At 36.9% G+C, this 18,327-nt stretch overlaps 1 protein-coding gene across 1 annotated transcript in view; it reads right to left on the bottom strand.

The window, feature by feature from the left end:
- The window catches only part of MALRD1 (MAM and LDL receptor class A domain containing 1), a 584,500-nt gene that overhangs the window by 506,457 nt on the left and 59,716 nt on the right, over positions 1-18,327 (bottom strand). Inside the window, exons 9-12 of the mRNA XM_060293508.1 lie at positions 15,016-15,182; positions 9,840-9,932; positions 8,855-9,062; positions 113-262 (exon numbers count right to left, since the gene is read on the bottom strand). Of these exons, the coding sequence (XP_060149491.1) occupies positions 113-262; positions 8,855-9,062; positions 9,840-9,932; positions 15,016-15,182 (618 nt within the window). The remainder of the gene's footprint in view (positions 1-112; positions 263-8,854; positions 9,063-9,839; positions 9,933-15,015; positions 15,183-18,327) is intronic.

Here is an 18,327-nt window from a genome sequence, read left to right on the forward strand (position 1 = left end):
ATTTATAAAGTCTATAGATAGAAGTGAAAACACATAGTATCATCATTCACAACAGGAAAGAAAGACAACAGTTTTTGGGGGGAAGGAAAAAAAAAAGAGGAAAATGTCCTACCATGATTTGTGTTTGTTGTGTTCTCAGCATCAGGAAGATGGTGGTCTACACTCATCAACCTTTTCACGAATTCCCAGTGTGAATCTTCTTCTGTGAGAAATGGCTCCCAGCCACAGAAACCAGACTCAAAGCCACACCTGAGATGATTTGCTGTTATGCACAAAAAGAAAACTGGTAAGGAGAAATGAAGGGGGAGCAAGCAGGGAAACACTGACTCTATGTTAGCCAATCAACTTAGGCAGTCAGAACTGTCACTCCACTTCGTAAAGAATGTTTCCTGATCATCAGAATAGTTTTACTTTTTCCAACCTCACAAAGTGTTCCATGTGCTGTGTGAGGCATTGCCCCTCTATACTCTTCTGTTTCCAAGCCTGGCACATTCCACCCTGGTTGGCCATCTCCACTGCATTTAATGAGACAGGGTGAAACTCTACAGCTTTTCAGAGTAACCAATTCACCTGCCAAGATGAAAAAGATTCACCTGCCGAGATGGTTAAAAAAAATTTGAAAGGATGGTATTTAAATTAATTCTAGACACCTGAAGAGCTTGAGGTCAGCACCTTAGAATTCATCCTATTATGCTACTTCAACAGCTTCTCAAAAAAAAAAAAACAATCCCTAGCCACTTTGCATTGCAGGTAAATTAGATATTTTGAACTTTGCTTTGTTTCCCGTTCTTAATACACAACTAAAAAGTTGAAAAATACTTAAGTTCCTACATTTATCACAAAGCACGACTTCTAGAGAAAGTCGGGATTTGGGGTAAGCTTCCTAAGCACCTTTCCTAGCTTTTTCACCAAATTAGTGAGGAAAAAACAAAAGTTTCAGCGGGCTGGGCCATACACCAGAAGTTCTAACAACTTGATTTGTGCTTTCAAGAAAGTAGCTTTTATGTGTTTAAATTTTCTTTTCCTGAAATAAGAATCATAGTATCAGCCTATCTTAGTTTGGGGGATAAATTAATACAATTAATTTAAAACGTATTTCCAGGTATTTCTCTTTATGCAGACACATTTTCATAACAGATGGGAGGACGAAATAATTCTTGGTCGGAAAACACCTAAAGTTTTGACAAGCTCCCTAACATCACAATTCTATTATCTTTAATAAAAGTAATAATAGATGTGTTCTCACTGAGCTCCAAGTATGTGTCAAGTATTTTGCATATATTGCCATTTGTTTTCACGAATACCCTACACAGCAAGCATAATTATCCCCCAAAGATTTTCTTTTTGAAATTTTAGCACTAAGCAACTCACCTATGGTAAGTTTTAGTAAATGGAATGTCCAGGCTTTGAGCTGTTTGACACCAAAGCTTACACTTTGAAGCCTCCCTGCACCTGGGACTCTGTCTCAAAATTTAAAAGACTGCTTCACTGTATGCTTGCTCTTAACCATTATTTTCAGTTTTAAATAATGTGAGCAATTTTATAAGCAATATTGAATAAGCCCACTATATCTTAATAATCAACGGATTTTCAAATTTCTATAAAAACGGAGGCCTGGTTTCATGACCAGATATTTCATCACTAACGTGTCAACTCTTAAAACACTGAAGTGCACTTTGTAAGTGACAGGGCCACTTAAATTTTCTCTACGTGTTAATTCAACGTATAGATCTTAGAGCTCTGCTTGTTTCGACAGTCATATAATGGATATATAATGAAAGATATTTTTCTTTACAAGCAAATATTATTTTCCCCTTAAATATATTTCCCCAAAAATAAAAACAAGTAAATTAACTATCATATAATAATGAAAAAATGTTGCACATCCCCTCATGGTGAAGCAACGTGACAAGGAGATGCTGTTCACCCACATAGTACTTAGCTGGAAATCTATTGCTTCTGGATGTTTCTTTTCACAGCTCTGGCTACAGAGTTGATAAGCTACTGTTATTGATAAAAAGTTAATGCTCCAAGGAGAGCCTCTTCTGTTCTGTGACAGTCTTAAGAACCTATGACCTAGCTGTGACTGCCTTCCTGGGCATCCAGAAAATCCTCTGGTCTAGTTCTTTGGTCCTCTGTGACCTTTGCCACCTGCTAAGCCACCTCCCAGCTCCTCTAAGTCAGTTGGTAGAATGTAGAAATAGACAAGATTTGAAATATATACTTGACCCGTGAAATGTGCTTACAAGTTGCAAATTCTTGGTCGTGAACTTGGTCAAGGAATCCTTCCGCCTCCCCCACCACGGGTACCCTCAATTCCTAAATGCACACATCCTTGGAATAGAAAATCTTCCATCTGGGTTGGCCCAGGATTGTCCCAGTTTACACCTGTTGTCCAAGGATAATAATACCTCTCCTCTTTCCTCTCAAGTGACTCTGTTTGGGCAATAAATTCAATACTGCCCTATTGGGGCAATAAATTATATATTAATTCACAAAGGAAGCAAGTCCATGCAGATAACAATCTTATTGTTATATGCAATGGTGTGAAATAGCTATAAGACCAGTGAGTGTGGAAATGGAAAGTCACCCAAGCATCACCAAACCCTTCCACAGACTCTTCACATCTGTGCCTGTGTCACTCAACTGCAAAAATGTAAAGAAGATTTCAAGACGAAATAACTTTGGATTGAATAAATGTTGAAATTTGGCTTTAGGAGAAAAGTTCAAACCATTTCTTTCATTATCTGGATGTTTTATCAGTTAAAATGTCAATCACTGCACTTTCCACAGAACACTAAACACCACTGTCCTTTGAAAAATGAAAATTAATTTTTAAAATCCATCACTATAAAGATATATGAAAGCACAATGGTGCAATCACCTCTGTAAAAATCTTGGTGAACTTCTCAGGTGTTTTTACCAAAGACATTCGTTCCAATACACTTCAAAGGACTTGTTTTAAAGCTAAATATTCTAGAACTTAACTGCACTATAAAATACAAGTCAAGCTTCAAACCAAAGTTGAAGTTCTTCCATTAATATTTCCCCTACATAATTCAAAATATTTAAGGTGAAGTTGTAAATATCTGAAGAAAACCAGGAAGGCCAAACACATTCTGGCAGCTAATAAATGTCTTATGAAACCACATGTGTTAAACGTTAAATGTTTACAAAATCTAAAAAATCATGTATTCATATAAACAAAATGTATTCATTACAAACAGTGATTTTGATTATGTGGTTGCTTTTATTTAAATTTCTGTGACTACAAAACACATTTCACCATCTCTAATCAGAAGATGAGATATGCCACAGTTCATAATTTTAGTGAAATTTCACTGAGTTCATCAGTTAGAGTAATATTTTTAAATTATGACAATGCTTTGTCTTGCATATTTAACCACTGAAGCATATTAGCAGAAGAAAAAGAATTTCATTGTGGCGGCTGAGGAAAATTCTGGATCGTGAAAATAAAAATATTTATGAACTCTCCAGGTTGGAAGTAAATCAGTTCTCTATTACGTAAGAAAAAAGTTTGCATGGGAATGCTCCATTCAATAAGCGTATATTAGGCTTTAATATGATTATAATATATAAACATTTTGTTAATATTTATTGAGAACCTACAAGGATCTTTTCTCCACTAAATATACATGTATTTCCCTTACCCTCAGGAAGTATTGTTAGTATTCAATATTTATTTTTCAAAATATGGAAGACATCCAGAGACAGTATCACGGTAAAGATTAAATGCATTGCACTGGATTCTTGGTTTAAGCTTCTTTCACTTGAATATTGTACCAACTTCTCCTTTGAAGTGTAACAATTTATATTAGCAGGTTAAATGCTCTAACAACTCCTATTTATTCAATTAAAAGCTTTTTTCCCCATGGACTTGTCCAAACGGTTTTGAGTTAAACACACATCTGTCAATCCTGCCATCCTTTTTGGAACATACAGTCTTTTTCTGTATGTTATGATTGAAAATTAGATATATATATACATATTCAAAATTTTATTGTGGTAAAATATACTTAATATAAAAATTACCTTTTTAACCATTTTTAAGTGTACAGTTGAGTGGCACTAAGCACCTTCACACTGCTGTACACCCAACACCATCATGAATCTCCAGAACTTTTCCATCCTCCCAAGTCCAAACTCCATACCCATTAAACACTTAGCCCCCATTTTTCTCTTCCCCTCACCCCTGGCAACCACCATTCTGCTTCCCATTTCTATGAATTTGATTCCTCTAGGTAAGAAGAATTATACAACATTTGTCCTATTGTGACTTGCTTATTTCACTTAGCATGTCTTCAAGGGTCAGCCACCTTGTAGCGTGTGTCTACATGTAAGCATTGGGTATATTTTCTTTGTAAGTTGTTCAGCTAGTCAGTGTATACCTTTAGATATGTCTGGCACATGTTATATTAGAAATGTTTTAAGAATATATTGCATATTTATTTTATTCTTAAATGTCCCTATTTTATACAGGATCATGTTAATAACGATCAAAAATCTATTGTTTGGAATCACACAGTATTTGTCCTTCTGTGACTAGCTTATTTCACTTAGCATAATGATTCCACTTATATGAGGTACCTAAAATACTCAAACTCATATGTTATTCAGTCGGTATAAAGTTTCAGTTACGCAAGGTAATGTCTATAGTCAACAATACTGTATCATGCACTTTTGTCAATTGTTTTGCAATACTTAATGCTTTTAAAATACTTTTGCAATACTTAATGCTTGTCAAAAATACAGCCTTTTGTGAAGTATTTTGAGAAGGGAGAAGCAGAAAGAAAGCTCACTTGTCTGCCACTAACACCGGTTCAGCAGGGCCTTTTTTATGTTCATGTGAACGATGTATTTGAAGCTGAAGGTGCTGTGGAGGACAGGCGTTTCCTGCGCATCTCCTGCACCAATCGTGAGGATGGAGCCTTTCAGGGTGGAATTGGCAAAGTTTTACTGGACAAGAGCGTCTAGACTGTTTAGAACTTTGACAGGTGACATCCTCCACTCGGTAAGGGTTAGATGACTTCGGACAAGTCCTACAAAACTGCTTGAAGTAAACCTCGTGAGCGCGGGGTTCACACCTCGCACCTCCACTTTCCCATCCTTGCAGTAATCACAGCCTTCTTCCAGCTCTAAGAACTGGAAACGCCCGCCGCGCTCCTCGCTGGCTCCCGGCTCTAGCCACCACCTGTTCCCGCAGCGGCCAGCTCGCCTCGGTCAAGGTCACGCTGTCTGGGGCCTCCCCACCGGAGGCGGCTGCTTCAGGCTCCTGGGAGAACGCCTCCCCAGGCCTCCCGCGGCTCCCAGATCACCCACACCGTGGCCTGGGCCACGCCCTCCTCTAGGGACCACGGCCATTGGGGCGCCTTCCTCGGCGACACCTCTCCTGCCTCGGGGTGTCAGAGATGGTGGCCCTCCCTCTCCCTCCGGTGCCACCAGCTCCGCTCGCCCTCTCGGCCCCTTCAAGGAAGGTGATGCGGCGGGATGCAAGGACTCGGGACAGCGCGGGAAGCGCACGCGTCCCGGGGCACCGGGATGCCCTGCTTGGGGAGGCCCCCAACCTGGGTGCCCTGCGGGGGAGGCCGAGCTGCCTGCACCCGCACCCTCAGGTCCGGGATCACAGGGGCAGGGGGTCGCGGGTCTGCATAGCCCCATGCACCGTCCCAGCGAGGGCTGCACCGAGATGTCGTGGCGCGTGTTCACCTGCAAGGGCCCATCGAGGCTGCTGACTGCAGGGTGAGGCGGGGCCTCACCTGTGGCAGGTGGTCCGTGAACCTTGCCCGCTGGGAGATGTGGAAACACTCGGCGGCCCTCAGCTCACCGCAGCCCCGGAAAGACCACGAGGTTGTGCAGAGGAAGTGGGAGGGTAGCGCCGGCTCGGGTGCCGCCAGCGGCCCTGCCCAGCCGCGCCCTTGGCTTTGGCTGCCAGCGGATAGGGGTAAGGATCCTAGCGGGGGCGCAACCCGGTACATGCAACCGTCCAGCACCTTGGCCTCCAGGGCACCCACATGCATAGCCCCATCTAGTTAAGAAGATAAATCTTGCGTCAAGTGTTCTGACTACAAAAGAGGTGGGGGGAGGGCAGGGGAGGACAAGGAAAACTTTGGAGGTGAAGGATGTGGTGACAGTTTCACAGGTGTATGCATATGTCCAAACTTATCAAACTGTATACATTGATTTTGTGCCGATTTTCATACAATAATTATACCTTAATAAAACTATTTTAAAATGTACTGTTTGGAATAATGCCCTTAGGGATTAGTGAAGTACTGGGAGTTTTGTTTCTATCATGAAAGGCCTCCAATTTGCCTCTTAAGACTACTTTTTTTTTTTATTGCCACCTGTTTTCTCTCTCAGCCATCTCTTCAATTCTGAAGTCTTTTAGGCACAGTGGTTCTCAAACTTTAATATGCAGGTGAATCACCTGGGACATTGTTAAAATGAAACTCCGGATTCTGTAAGGCTGGGTTATATCCTCAAGTTCTGCATTTCAAAGGAACTCTCAGATGCTGCCGCTGATACTGCTGGTCAAGGAAGTAACGCTATAATAGCAAACTCTAGCAAAACCCATTTCCCCTTTACCATTAACCGCTTTTGAAAAGGCACTAGGCTACAGGCTCAATCAACTACATTTGTCAAAACAGTACAAAAGTAAGAGGAACTTGGTAAAGAAAGAACACCTGAGTGAATGTGCCTTTTGCAAAAATCACACTGACTACAGATACCAACTGACAATATTCATGAGTTAATATTTACCGAGTCTCCAGTACTCCTGGTGATTTCAAACTATATCTATGAGCTACAGCACTCTGGAGATTCATCCTATACTGGGATACAAAGAAGATATAAAAGCACTTTCCTTGTGCTTCATGAACTTTAAAATTCTATTTTTAAGAAAAATTTGTATAACGAATTCAAATTTGTAAAATATAAATTTAAAAGTATGTGGAAAATGTTTCAAAGTGGCTTTAACTTTCAAAGGAAAGCCTCTTAATTTGTAATGACATATATATGCATGTGTATATAGGCACAATATGTTAAACACTTTAGTGCAGGAAATAGTGTAACGTTATATCAATTCTAATAATTCAATTACTATATAAATAATTTCCTCAAAGCAAAAATGATTGTACAAATATTTACATGAAATACTCATGCTGACATCAAAGTATATGGATATTTTGTAATATGTAACATGGCTACCTTTTTTTTTTGGTCATATCCCTTACATAAGGTTGATCTCAAGCAAGCATGACAGGTTTTCTTTGGCCAAATGAGCTTACATTATTTGGAATACTTATCAGACTAAGAAGTAACACTATCTGTTGATAAGCACAGCCATCTGTCCCTGAATTCACACAAAGGAAATGGCAGGATGGTATCAAGATATACTCTATGGGGAAAATGCCAGATAAGCAATCAATAAAACTTCAATAAAGGAGGAGAAATGGGAAAATATGTCCAAAATCAAATGCTAGAGTATCTACCAATACTCTAGGTGGAATTCGATTACGAAAACCAATTGAAAGGAAAGCCTTCACCAGAGGAAAAAAAGGAGAGAAGAAGCTAAGTTTCCATATGTAGAATTGAAAAGATAAGAAATATATTTACTTTCAGTTATTGGAATTGAGAATAATACAAACCACTAGAAAGGTGAATTTCTCCAAAAGAAATAAACCAAATTGTCTGTTAAAAAGCATTTAAATGAAGCATAAAGAGGAATGTGACACTCACATTGGAGAAAATGAATGGTCCTCATATTTTTTAATGAACAAAAAGAGAGCACCGAAAATATCCACAGAGATCATATTGGTAAGGAGATTATTTTGCTTCAATCTATGGTTAAGACCAGGTGTCTGAGGAATTAATTGAATTCCTGCTTACAAACAGGCAGAGGATTTCTCGCTTGCTTTCCCATCTTCCCTTTTCTACACCCCAGTCCACTGCTGTTAATAAAATGCTTACTTGCCCATCAGCAGAAGCATTTTCATTAAAAAGGTGACATTTATCTTACTGCCATACTTTTCTTTTGCTCAACAAAATATATCACTAAAATAAAACACTGCAGCAAAATAAATGTCAAATTTTTAATAATTAAAAAACCCTCTTGTTTGTGACATAAAAATTGGATGCATTTAGTTTTAATTCATTTCTAAAGAGACACAAGTATCTTAGTTGCTAAGTTACCTCATATGAGGACCATCATGTAGGTTGTAAATTACATTATATTTCCTTTCTAATACAACTAGGTTTGAATAGTCATGGAATTTCTCATCATTACTCCTATCAAAGACTCTCCATAAACGGTCTGAAATGAAGTTGTTGGGCTTTTTTGCCTAGTCATGAATACCAACCATGGCTGACAGGATTTCTATGTCACCATGGTTGTCTGGAAGGCCATGGCAGCCCTTCTCCTCTTTACCCTTTCCCCACAGCTTCCTACATGATTGGTCAGAATAGAAAAAGCCCTACATTTAATAAAGGTTAGCAATCCATAATATATGTCTCCAAAGAGAAGAGTACAAATAGGTTCCCTCTCCCATCCATTTTCCTCTTTAATCCACACACACACAAACACACACAACTAATCACAACTATTCATTTGTTGAACAAATAGAGAGATTTCAAGTGTTAGCAAAAAGCACCAAAACATCATAGAGATGTAGGACAGAGACGCCCACGAGGAATAGTAGTGATGGCTTCAGAATGAGAATGTACATTCATCTTACTTCATACAAATTAAATGTACCTTGCTCAAGACAAAGACTCTTAAATCCAAGCATAGTCATGAATGTGAGCATATGAGTGAGTAAACCATTAATTTACTTACAGCAAGTCGCTGGATCCTCATCACTCTCATCAGAACAGTCCTGCTGAGAGTCACAGACCAATTCCTGGGCGATGCACTGGCCGCTGGCACAAGTGAATTCATCTGCAGAGCAAAGCTGTCTGGATGGGGCCTGTGCACAGGCGTAGACCCAGAGCTCGTCTAGCCCAATAAAACCTTTCTGGCTCAAAATAGTCCCTTCAAAAATAATCTTCAGGGAAAAACAAAGAACAATTTGTGAACTTACAATCTCTTCAAAAAGACCCAAAAACAAATAATAGAGATTAAAGAATTATTAAGAAAAATGCCTGTTTAAAGAGCAAGCAAATACAACTAAGAATAAAGTTCCTATTTGATCAGCTTGACCCACACACATAAGACTGATGGGCACATTAGATCCACTGAGGCCTCTGAGAAACGACCCATGATCTGACGAAGGCATCCCATTTAACCACCGACAACGTCCCTGACTGCAAACTTGTTGTTTGGTCATCTTCACAGCCCTCTTACTTTAATATTCAAGGAAAAGAATAAATGTTAACACTACTTATACTAGAGCTATAACTGCATTTGGTTTTTTAACTACTAAAATTAGTTATTGCAATGCATGAAGGGAAATGTCAGGCAGACAGTAAGATACACAATAGAAGAGAACATTTAGAAGAATAAATTTAGGGCTTCCCTGGTGGCACAGTGGTTGAGAGTCCGCCTGCCGATGCAGGAGCCTACGCGTCCGGAGCCTGTGCTCCGCAACGGGAGAGGCCACAACAGTGAGAGGCCCGCGTACGGCAAAAAAAAAAAAAAAAAAAAAGAAAGATTTGACCTGAGTAGGGCTAGGTACAATGAAAAGTAATTGCTCTCCCCAGATATACAAGTCTACATCCCTAATTTCAATGCTAATTTAAATTAAGCAATGGGTGATAAATTCATAACTACAAAGCTAAAAATTAAACTCATGATAAAAAATACTTGTTTTTCCCTTTTATACCTGAAATGTCTTCAGTCCTTCTGGTATTAACACATCCGCTTTCACCCATTTTCTGTGAGTTGATATGTTGTATGTCCAAAATATTTCTTCTTCCTTTGATCCAAAGAAAAAGACATCACTCATTCCCAAATTCTACTCCCATAGTTATATATGTGCTCTCTTAATTATATTTCAGTAGATTTTACCCTACCTGTAGGATATTAAGTACTAAGAAATCTAAAGTATTGGTTAAAAAGCTATATAGCATTTTAAAAGAAAAATGAAGAAAAGGAGAGGGGAAGGGATGAAAAGATAGAGCACAGAGGATTTTTAGGGTAGTGAAAATACTCTTTATGATAATATAATGATGGATACATGTCATTCATTATACATTTGTCCAAACCCATAGAATGTGCAACACCAAGAGTGAACCCTAATGTAAACTAGAGACTTCAGGTGATAATGACATGTCAATGTTGATTCATCAATTGTAACATGTGTACCACTCTGGTGGAGGATGCTGATAATGGGTGAGGCTAAGCATGTGCGGGGACAGGGGGTATAAGGGAAATCTCTGTACCTTCCTCTTGATTTTGCTGTGAATCTAAAACTGCTCTCTAAAGATTATTGTTTTTAAAAATAAGGAAATAAAGCATGTCTACATAGTAAAGCTGCCTATTCTTTTTTTTATGATGGAGAGTAAGGACAGAACAAAAATTTGAACGGAATCTTGAATAAAGTACTGCACTTCAAAAAATAAAATTCTAAATAGCAACTAATAAACCAGCTATTTATATCTTAATCCCACTGACCTTACTTCATTTTGCAAATATTGCCATGATAATAGGAAAGAAAAAATGGCAGGCAAATATTTAACATGAAAGTTAAAAAATTGTTATCAGACATATTTTCTGTACAGTCTCATCTTACATATTTTTTCCTATGGAAGAATTCATTCCAAGTTCCAAATAATACACTTGTTTTCTGGAGATTATACTTCTATTTGACTCTCCAGTCACTCAGTCAAAGACCTTTTCATGTCTTCTAAAGCATGCTATGTCATGCATTTGTATGGTGATCATTTTCTAGGTTGCAAAGTGTATCCAAAATTATGTTACTATATACTATGAGGTCAGATATTCGATAAAAGTCTATAATGTACTCCACAATTTTGCCTATGGTAGTGGACTTTATGATTTACGACTGTGCTTTTATGTTCTGAAATAATCCTATTTTTCCTTAGATTTAGTGAAATATATGTATAATGAACTATAGTGAAAATGCAAACAGTGGCATAAATATGTCTCAGGTTGAGCTCTGAGACTACCTCTGTGTTCTCCTTCTGAGAGATAGGAAACAGCACTGAAAGGTGACATCTAGTTGTAATTCAAATGACACATGACACTCATACTTTTTCAGACTGTCGTTAGCCTTCATTTCCTCACTTGGTTTCACTTATTTCATTCATACTTAAGATTTTCTAAAAATGAATCTATTTTTAACTTAGTCCTTTGCCCTTTGTTATCTACTCCAATTTCCAAGTCTTAAGTATTTCAGAAGATAGTCGAAACCAATTAAAATATACTTCATTCCATTACTTATTCATATCAATGGTTAAGACTTCCACAAGACAATGAAACATACATGGGGGACACATTTTCAGCTGATAGCTTCCAGGTCACATCACAATGAAGTGAAGTTATAAAAAGTTGATAAATACAGCAAATTTTTCTTTCAATAATTTCTAATGCAACGTCAATTATTTAGCATCGAGACACGACATTCTCCACAGATGCTGTTAGTGACACTACTTGGCAAGCTGCATTCACCATGTCCCCTCACTTTAATTTTATGAGGATAATTTACAGCTATTGTGCTCTTTCTTCACTGATTCCCCCGTTCTACTTGAAGAAGAATGCATTTACATTTTTTTCAGAAAGCTGAGCAGAGTTCTTTCTAAACTTAAATGGTTTTTCACACAAGAAGTTAATGGTATATTGTGTCTGAAATCCAGAATTTTTTTAACACATTTTCCTATCTGACAACACAAGCAATGAAAAGGAAAAAGGATTTACCTCAACTAAATGAAATCAGCTTTTATTTTATTTTTGTCCTTACTCTCAGACTCTTATCTAGTTACTTTCAACAGGTGTCAATGTAAAAAAGAAACCCTCAGTTCCGAAAAGCCTTTCAAGGGATGTTCTAATTTTCTATTATCCTAAAATCAATCAAAATTATTTAAATGTCTTTATTCCCCTAGACCAGGATCAATAATGCCATTTTACCTTTCAAGAAAAATATTTATCGCTAGATCTCTTAGAGATCAGCTTATCCTTCCCCCTCTCAATGAAAAAAAATCAAGGTATCAAATTCAAGGTTATTTTTTTTTAACTACTTTTGATTGCATGTGGTGATAGGACCATGTACTGTGGCAAAAACCTTCCTTCAAGGAGAGCTTATTATAGCTTTAAAATCTGTATCATACAAGAAAAGATATTTTCTAAGGCATTTTCTTTCCTGTCCCAACTATGTGTTCCTGCTATTTATTTGCCAATGGGAATTTTAAAATATGTAAAAGGCACCACAAGCTGGACACCCCCACTATCCTTGGCTCACTGACATGGCAGCTGTCCTCAGGATAAAAGATAGGCCATTGCTATGATTATTTTCTTATAGATGATAGACAGAGACTTAATCCTAAGAATAGTTCGATGGTACAAACTAGAACTGCTACACACTGAAGCTGACTTGAAAAGTTTCAACTTTTTAGTTAACTTGTCTTTCACCTATTTTCTATTTCTCAAGTTCTAAAGTACTCTGAAAATAAAGAAAATTACCGTCAGCATTCTCATCAGATATTTCTTGGTTCATCAGCACATTTCGTTCTAAGGGTTATTTTCGTTATTCTATTCATGGAATATGTAAATGATCATTTTCATCAAGAGCTAATTTTTTAAATGATAGGTTTGAAGTCCTTTTTAACTTTGTGATAAAACATCAACTTGTAATTTAAATGTGCTTTGATGCAGTTTGCATCGGTGACCAACGTTTTATGTGTATAGAGCACAGCAAACAGTGTCAGAAAAGACTGGACACTGCCTTGCAGAATTCTGGGTAAACTAATGGATCAAACATCAGTCAACACTCTCTAAGATGCACCCCCAATCGGTTCTGATTAGCACACTAGGTCAGTTCTCCATAATTAACTTCTTCTTTTCCTATAATATGGGAGACGGAATCTTGGTAAGTCTATTCTTATTGTATGAGGTGGTATCTGAAGCCAATTTGTTTGCACTTTTTTCTTGTGCAACCCCAGAGCCAGCAGAGGAATGATATTGCTCACTTTCAATAATTCAAAACTCCATATCCACACACTGAAACTTAAAATCCATCACTGATGTTCAGGGTAGATTAAAATAATCCTTAGTATTAGAAGATAGATAACAAGTTTCTACTCAAACTTAGGACGGTGACTCATTCAAAATCTAATGACTATTGATTACCCACCATGTGAAAAACACTATTGTAGGACCGTATATTTTTAAAGCATCTTTAAGTATAATATAAGCTCAACAAAATTATTCCAGACTTTTTTTTTATGCCTTTGTGAAGAAGGATTTGGAAATTACAGAAAATTTCAAATTGCATGAAAGCTCAATGGGCTTGGTTTACATGGCACAGGTGATAATAACTAAAAGGTGCTTAAAGCTTGAATGGCATAACATATACGGTTAAAGTTTAACCTCTTTTTTTTTGGTAAAATTTCTCTCAATTATCTGGAAAGTTTGGAGTATTACACAAAGGGCAGGGAGAGGTTTCTGTCCCTCCACCCACCCCACACCATGTCAAATTGAATGAAATATATCAAATAGATTCTAGGGCAGTGGACTGCCAAATATTGCTACAAAAAAAAATGTTACAAAATGCTACAAATTGTGTCTCATCCGGGTAACAAAGGACAATGTATTAGGCCATCTGATGAGAGTAGTCATTCAACTTCATGCTTTAGAAGTCTGGAAAAGAGAAGTAGAAGAAAAAAGACTGGATATGATGAAAACAACACAAAAGGAAAAGGGAGAGATGATATGATAGAACTCAGAAGAAAAGGGGAATGTCTCTTGAATGTTCAAGTATCTTGGTAATAAGCAGTCTGATACTTGAGGATTAATTATGAAGTCACTGCAAACTTCAGAAAAGAATAGAAGAAAATGCTGTTGGCAGATGGTTAGTGGCACTTGTTAAGTACAGATGACAAACTTTTGTTGAATAATCAATCTGGCTGACGTCATGCAGAAGTTTCAACTGGATTTATCCAAAGTATTCCTGAGCCCAAGGAAACTTCTTGCTTGGATACTTTTACTGTCTTTCTTTTCCAATGTCAGAATTCCTGCAATTATTGTCAAATGTTTCCCATTTGTAGAATAACTGCTGTTTACCCCTATGATTTTTTTCCTCCTACCTATAAATAAATTCTTCTTCACAATAGAAGTTCTTAAAGTGTCTCAAGTGTTTTCCCAATTGTAGAGAATTGTTTTCAGTTAGTTAGGTTAAAAAATAAAAAGGGATTTGTTTATTCACTAGCATTACCACTACAACTTTCACTCTGCCCAGCACACCATTTTTTTTTAATTTGTATGACTCATTTGGCTGTATTTAATCAGCAATTACCAATCTTTTAAAACTGTATCTACTGTACCAGAACAAGTAATTTGCTTCCATCATATTTACAGCTTTAAGTATACAGAGATCAAAAATCCAGAACAGATCACATCAGAGCTTCAGTATAGAGTTAACAATACAGAATCCCAAATATATTATTACACCATAGTGTTTAATGTATTTTCATGAATTTTACCAATTTTATGAAATATTTTGCAAACTACCACAGTGTACATGACAATATCTCCTAAACCAGCTTCTTAATACTTCTTTTTAAACGTATACCAATTAAACAACATTTGTGTTATTGTATAGCACAGGGAACTACATTCAATATCCTGCAATAAACCATAATGGAAAAGAAAAAAACAAATTACCCCTCAGAAGCAAAAAAAAAAAAAAAAAAAATTAAAGGTATCCCAAATAAAGTCAAGATAAGGAATAGCCTACATGCAACTGAGAAATGGAAACAGAAGTTGCCAAGAATAGAAATTTCATTTATTCAATGAATTTGAAATTGATGCAAGTTTCTTCTCACCTTTTTATTATACAGTCCTACTCTCAGAACACTGTTTTCCATAGAGTAATAGAATTGAAGATGACAGCTCTTGCCCAAGCAGTGACACACAGAGCTATTTAGATAAGCCCTGCTGCCTAAATGGTTAAGAGTAGAAGCATGCTTAGCCCCTACCCATATATAGTAACCTGAAAAATAAAGGGGAAAAAACGCAACTTAGAAAAAATTAGCTGCTTTCTGTTTGAACAAAATTATTGTATTACTTTTCCAAATCAAGCTCGAAACACAAATATTTTATTTAAAAGAATACGATGTTTTTAAAAGATTGCATCAACTACAAATTACAGATTTTCGTTTCCATATTTGATTTCTAAAATGCATTGTAATCTCCTCCTAATTCCTAAAATCAGTTTGACAATACCTTCAATATGAAAATTCAATATTCTTATAAAAAGAAATCTACTGATATAAAAATCTCTGTGCCACCAAATGATCATTCTTCTGAATATAACAATGCAATCTTTCTTTAATCAAAAATTCCTCATCTTTCTTCCCAAAATTATTTTCCCTTTTGATTATTTTTTCTATTCTTCACAGAAAAACTTTTACCTTTTAAGGGAATATAATTTAAACTGCCCTCTTTCTTACCAAACTACATGGAAGCATCATATACTTACAGTCCTACTAAACTACACATATGGATTGTATAGTACATAAAAATACTGTCAATCAATTTTTTCCATCTGATTCTTAAAACCAATTTGGATTGCTTTTGAACTCAATAATATACACAATACAGAGATACAAAGATATTTCTATGTTTTATAACTTCAATTTTCAAAGATAAAGTCTTTCAAATGTTTTATTTCTTTGTAAGAGAGCAAATATTCCTGCAACATCTAAAAACGTTGAACTTAAATTCAGTGAAATTTATTTACTAGACATGTTAGCCTTTAATCAAACTAGTATATAATAAGTTAATAATTTTCCTCTAACCTATACGTAAGGAAATGATAAATAAAATAAAAACACATTTTTACAAAAGCAGAGACAGACTAAACAAGATAAAACATCTCAAAAGATAAGGAAAAAATAGATATGCCAAGTGATGAGCAGGGCTGAAACCACAGAACTCTTGGATGTTGGGACCAGAAGCAGGCTGTAGTAGCTAGAATTTTGACTAATTTAAATGTTGCAAAATCCTGGATGAACAGAGTCAAATTCTCTCTATGAGGTCAAAGATTAGGTCTGGAAATCATTCTCGTAAACTGAGGTGGGAAAGATACTTACCCTCACTGTTGTGGGCTATGGCTAAGAGACAGTACGTGCAAAACTCCAAGCATTACCATCAAGTATAAAACCCTAAACCAGGATTGTTACTCAGATAAGGTTCTGGGTTGCTGAGTAATACCACGATAAAATTGCTGAACAAGGAGGTAGGAACAAAGTAGAAGAGCAGGAAAGAGTAAAGTGGGTTTAGAAAGAGAACAAATCTCATTGAAAAAAAGCCTGCAAAATTTCCAGTTTCTGGACCACCATGTAAGAAGCTTGGAAGTTGTTATTCCTGTCCACTTAGCAAGAAAATATATGAACAAACTGAAAATCAACAACTCTTCTTAGACCCCTAGGAAAACTGAGGTCATGGTACAAACCACTGTGCAAGAATTGGTGAGGTAAGCAGACACAGAGAATCACAACTTTCAAGAGCAGAATCCCAAAATTGTATGGGAAAGTACAGGGGTGGAAAAAACTAGATTGTGATTGATGAACTGCTGGAGGCTCAGTGTGAAAACATTTGCGAGTTAAAAACTCCAGGCAGCCCCATCTTAGGGAGGACCCCACTCTTTTGTGAGTTTTACCTTCAGGAGCCCTACCAGGTTCTCACAGTAAGAATCAGAGAAAAATCCTCTTGTGCCTACAGCTGGGGGAGAGGAAAAGTAGTCATTTTGAAATATACCTGGACTCTCCTGTTATCCTTAATAAGGCTTTCACTCAAGAGAAGCTTTACAACCAGCTAACCGACTGGAGATCCTAACTGGGAGAAGTGAGATATCAAATCTAGCAGGTTCTAACCTTCCACACGACAGGAGCAGAATACCCAGATCCAGCCCCCACTGGATCAAAGACTGAGATCCATTCATAGGACTACAGGATGCTTCCCTTCCCCTCACAACTTATCACCACATCAAAAGTGGTCCTGTATGATAACAAGGAAATAGTACCAAAAGAACTGCGGGTCTCAGACCTTATTTCAGAAGATATCTTTAGAGAAACCCGAAGACAACAGTGGGACCAAAACAAGAACACTACATGAAATTTTAGTCTCAGACATTAACGGCTACAGCCAACAGTAAACAGAGCCTAAACTCTAGTTGGATAAACATAAAAGCTCACATTAAATACCTATCTACCTTAATTCCTTTTATGCAGTACATTATGCCTGGCTTTCACACACACAAAAATTACAAGGCATACTAAAAGGCAAAAAAATATATAGTTTGAAGAGAAAGAAGAGACATCAGAACCAGACCCAGATCTGGCAGGGATGCTGGAATTATCAGACTGGGATAAATAAGTTAAGAGTTCCAGTGGAAAAAGTAGAAAACATGCAAAAAAGATAATGTAGGCAGAGAGTTGGAAATTCTAGGGAAGAATCAAAAAATGCTAGGGGTAAAAAACAGTATAACAGAAATGAAAAATGCCTTCAAAGGGCTCATTAGCAGACTTGACTCAGCTGAGGAATGAATCTCTGAGCTTAAGGATATGTCAATAGAAACTTCCAAAACTGAAAAGCAAACAGGAAAAAAAATTAATAACAGTGAAGAAAGGAGTGATTCTATCTAAGAACTCTGGGGAAACTACAAAAGGTACAACATATGCGTAATGGAAATATGAGAAGAAGAAAAGAGAGAAAGGAAGAGAATCAATATTTGAAGTAACAGTGACTGAGAATTTTCATCCAAATTAATGTCAGACAAACCAGAGATCCTGGAAGCTCAGGAAACACCAAGCAGGATAAATATCCAAGAAACTACATCTAAGCAAATTACTATATTCAAAACTGCAATCAAAGACAAGCGAAAACCTTGAAATATTCCAGGAAGAAAAAAATCTTACCTATAGAGGAACACAGATAAGAATTGGATCAGACTTCTCTTCCGAACCACGTAAGCAAGAAGAGAGTGGAGTAAAATATTTAAAATATTAAAAGAAGAAAAAAACTCAACCTAGAATTCTATGTCCAGCAAAAATTATCCTTCAAAAATGAAATACAAATAAAGACTTTCTCAGACAAATAAAAATTGAGGGATTTTGCGGCCAGTAGACTTGCAA

Source organism: Globicephala melas, chromosome 2, assembly GCF_963455315.2.
Source record: "Globicephala melas chromosome 2, mGloMel1.2, whole genome shotgun sequence".
Lineage (NCBI taxonomy): Eukaryota > Metazoa > Chordata > Mammalia > Artiodactyla > Delphinidae > Globicephala > Globicephala melas.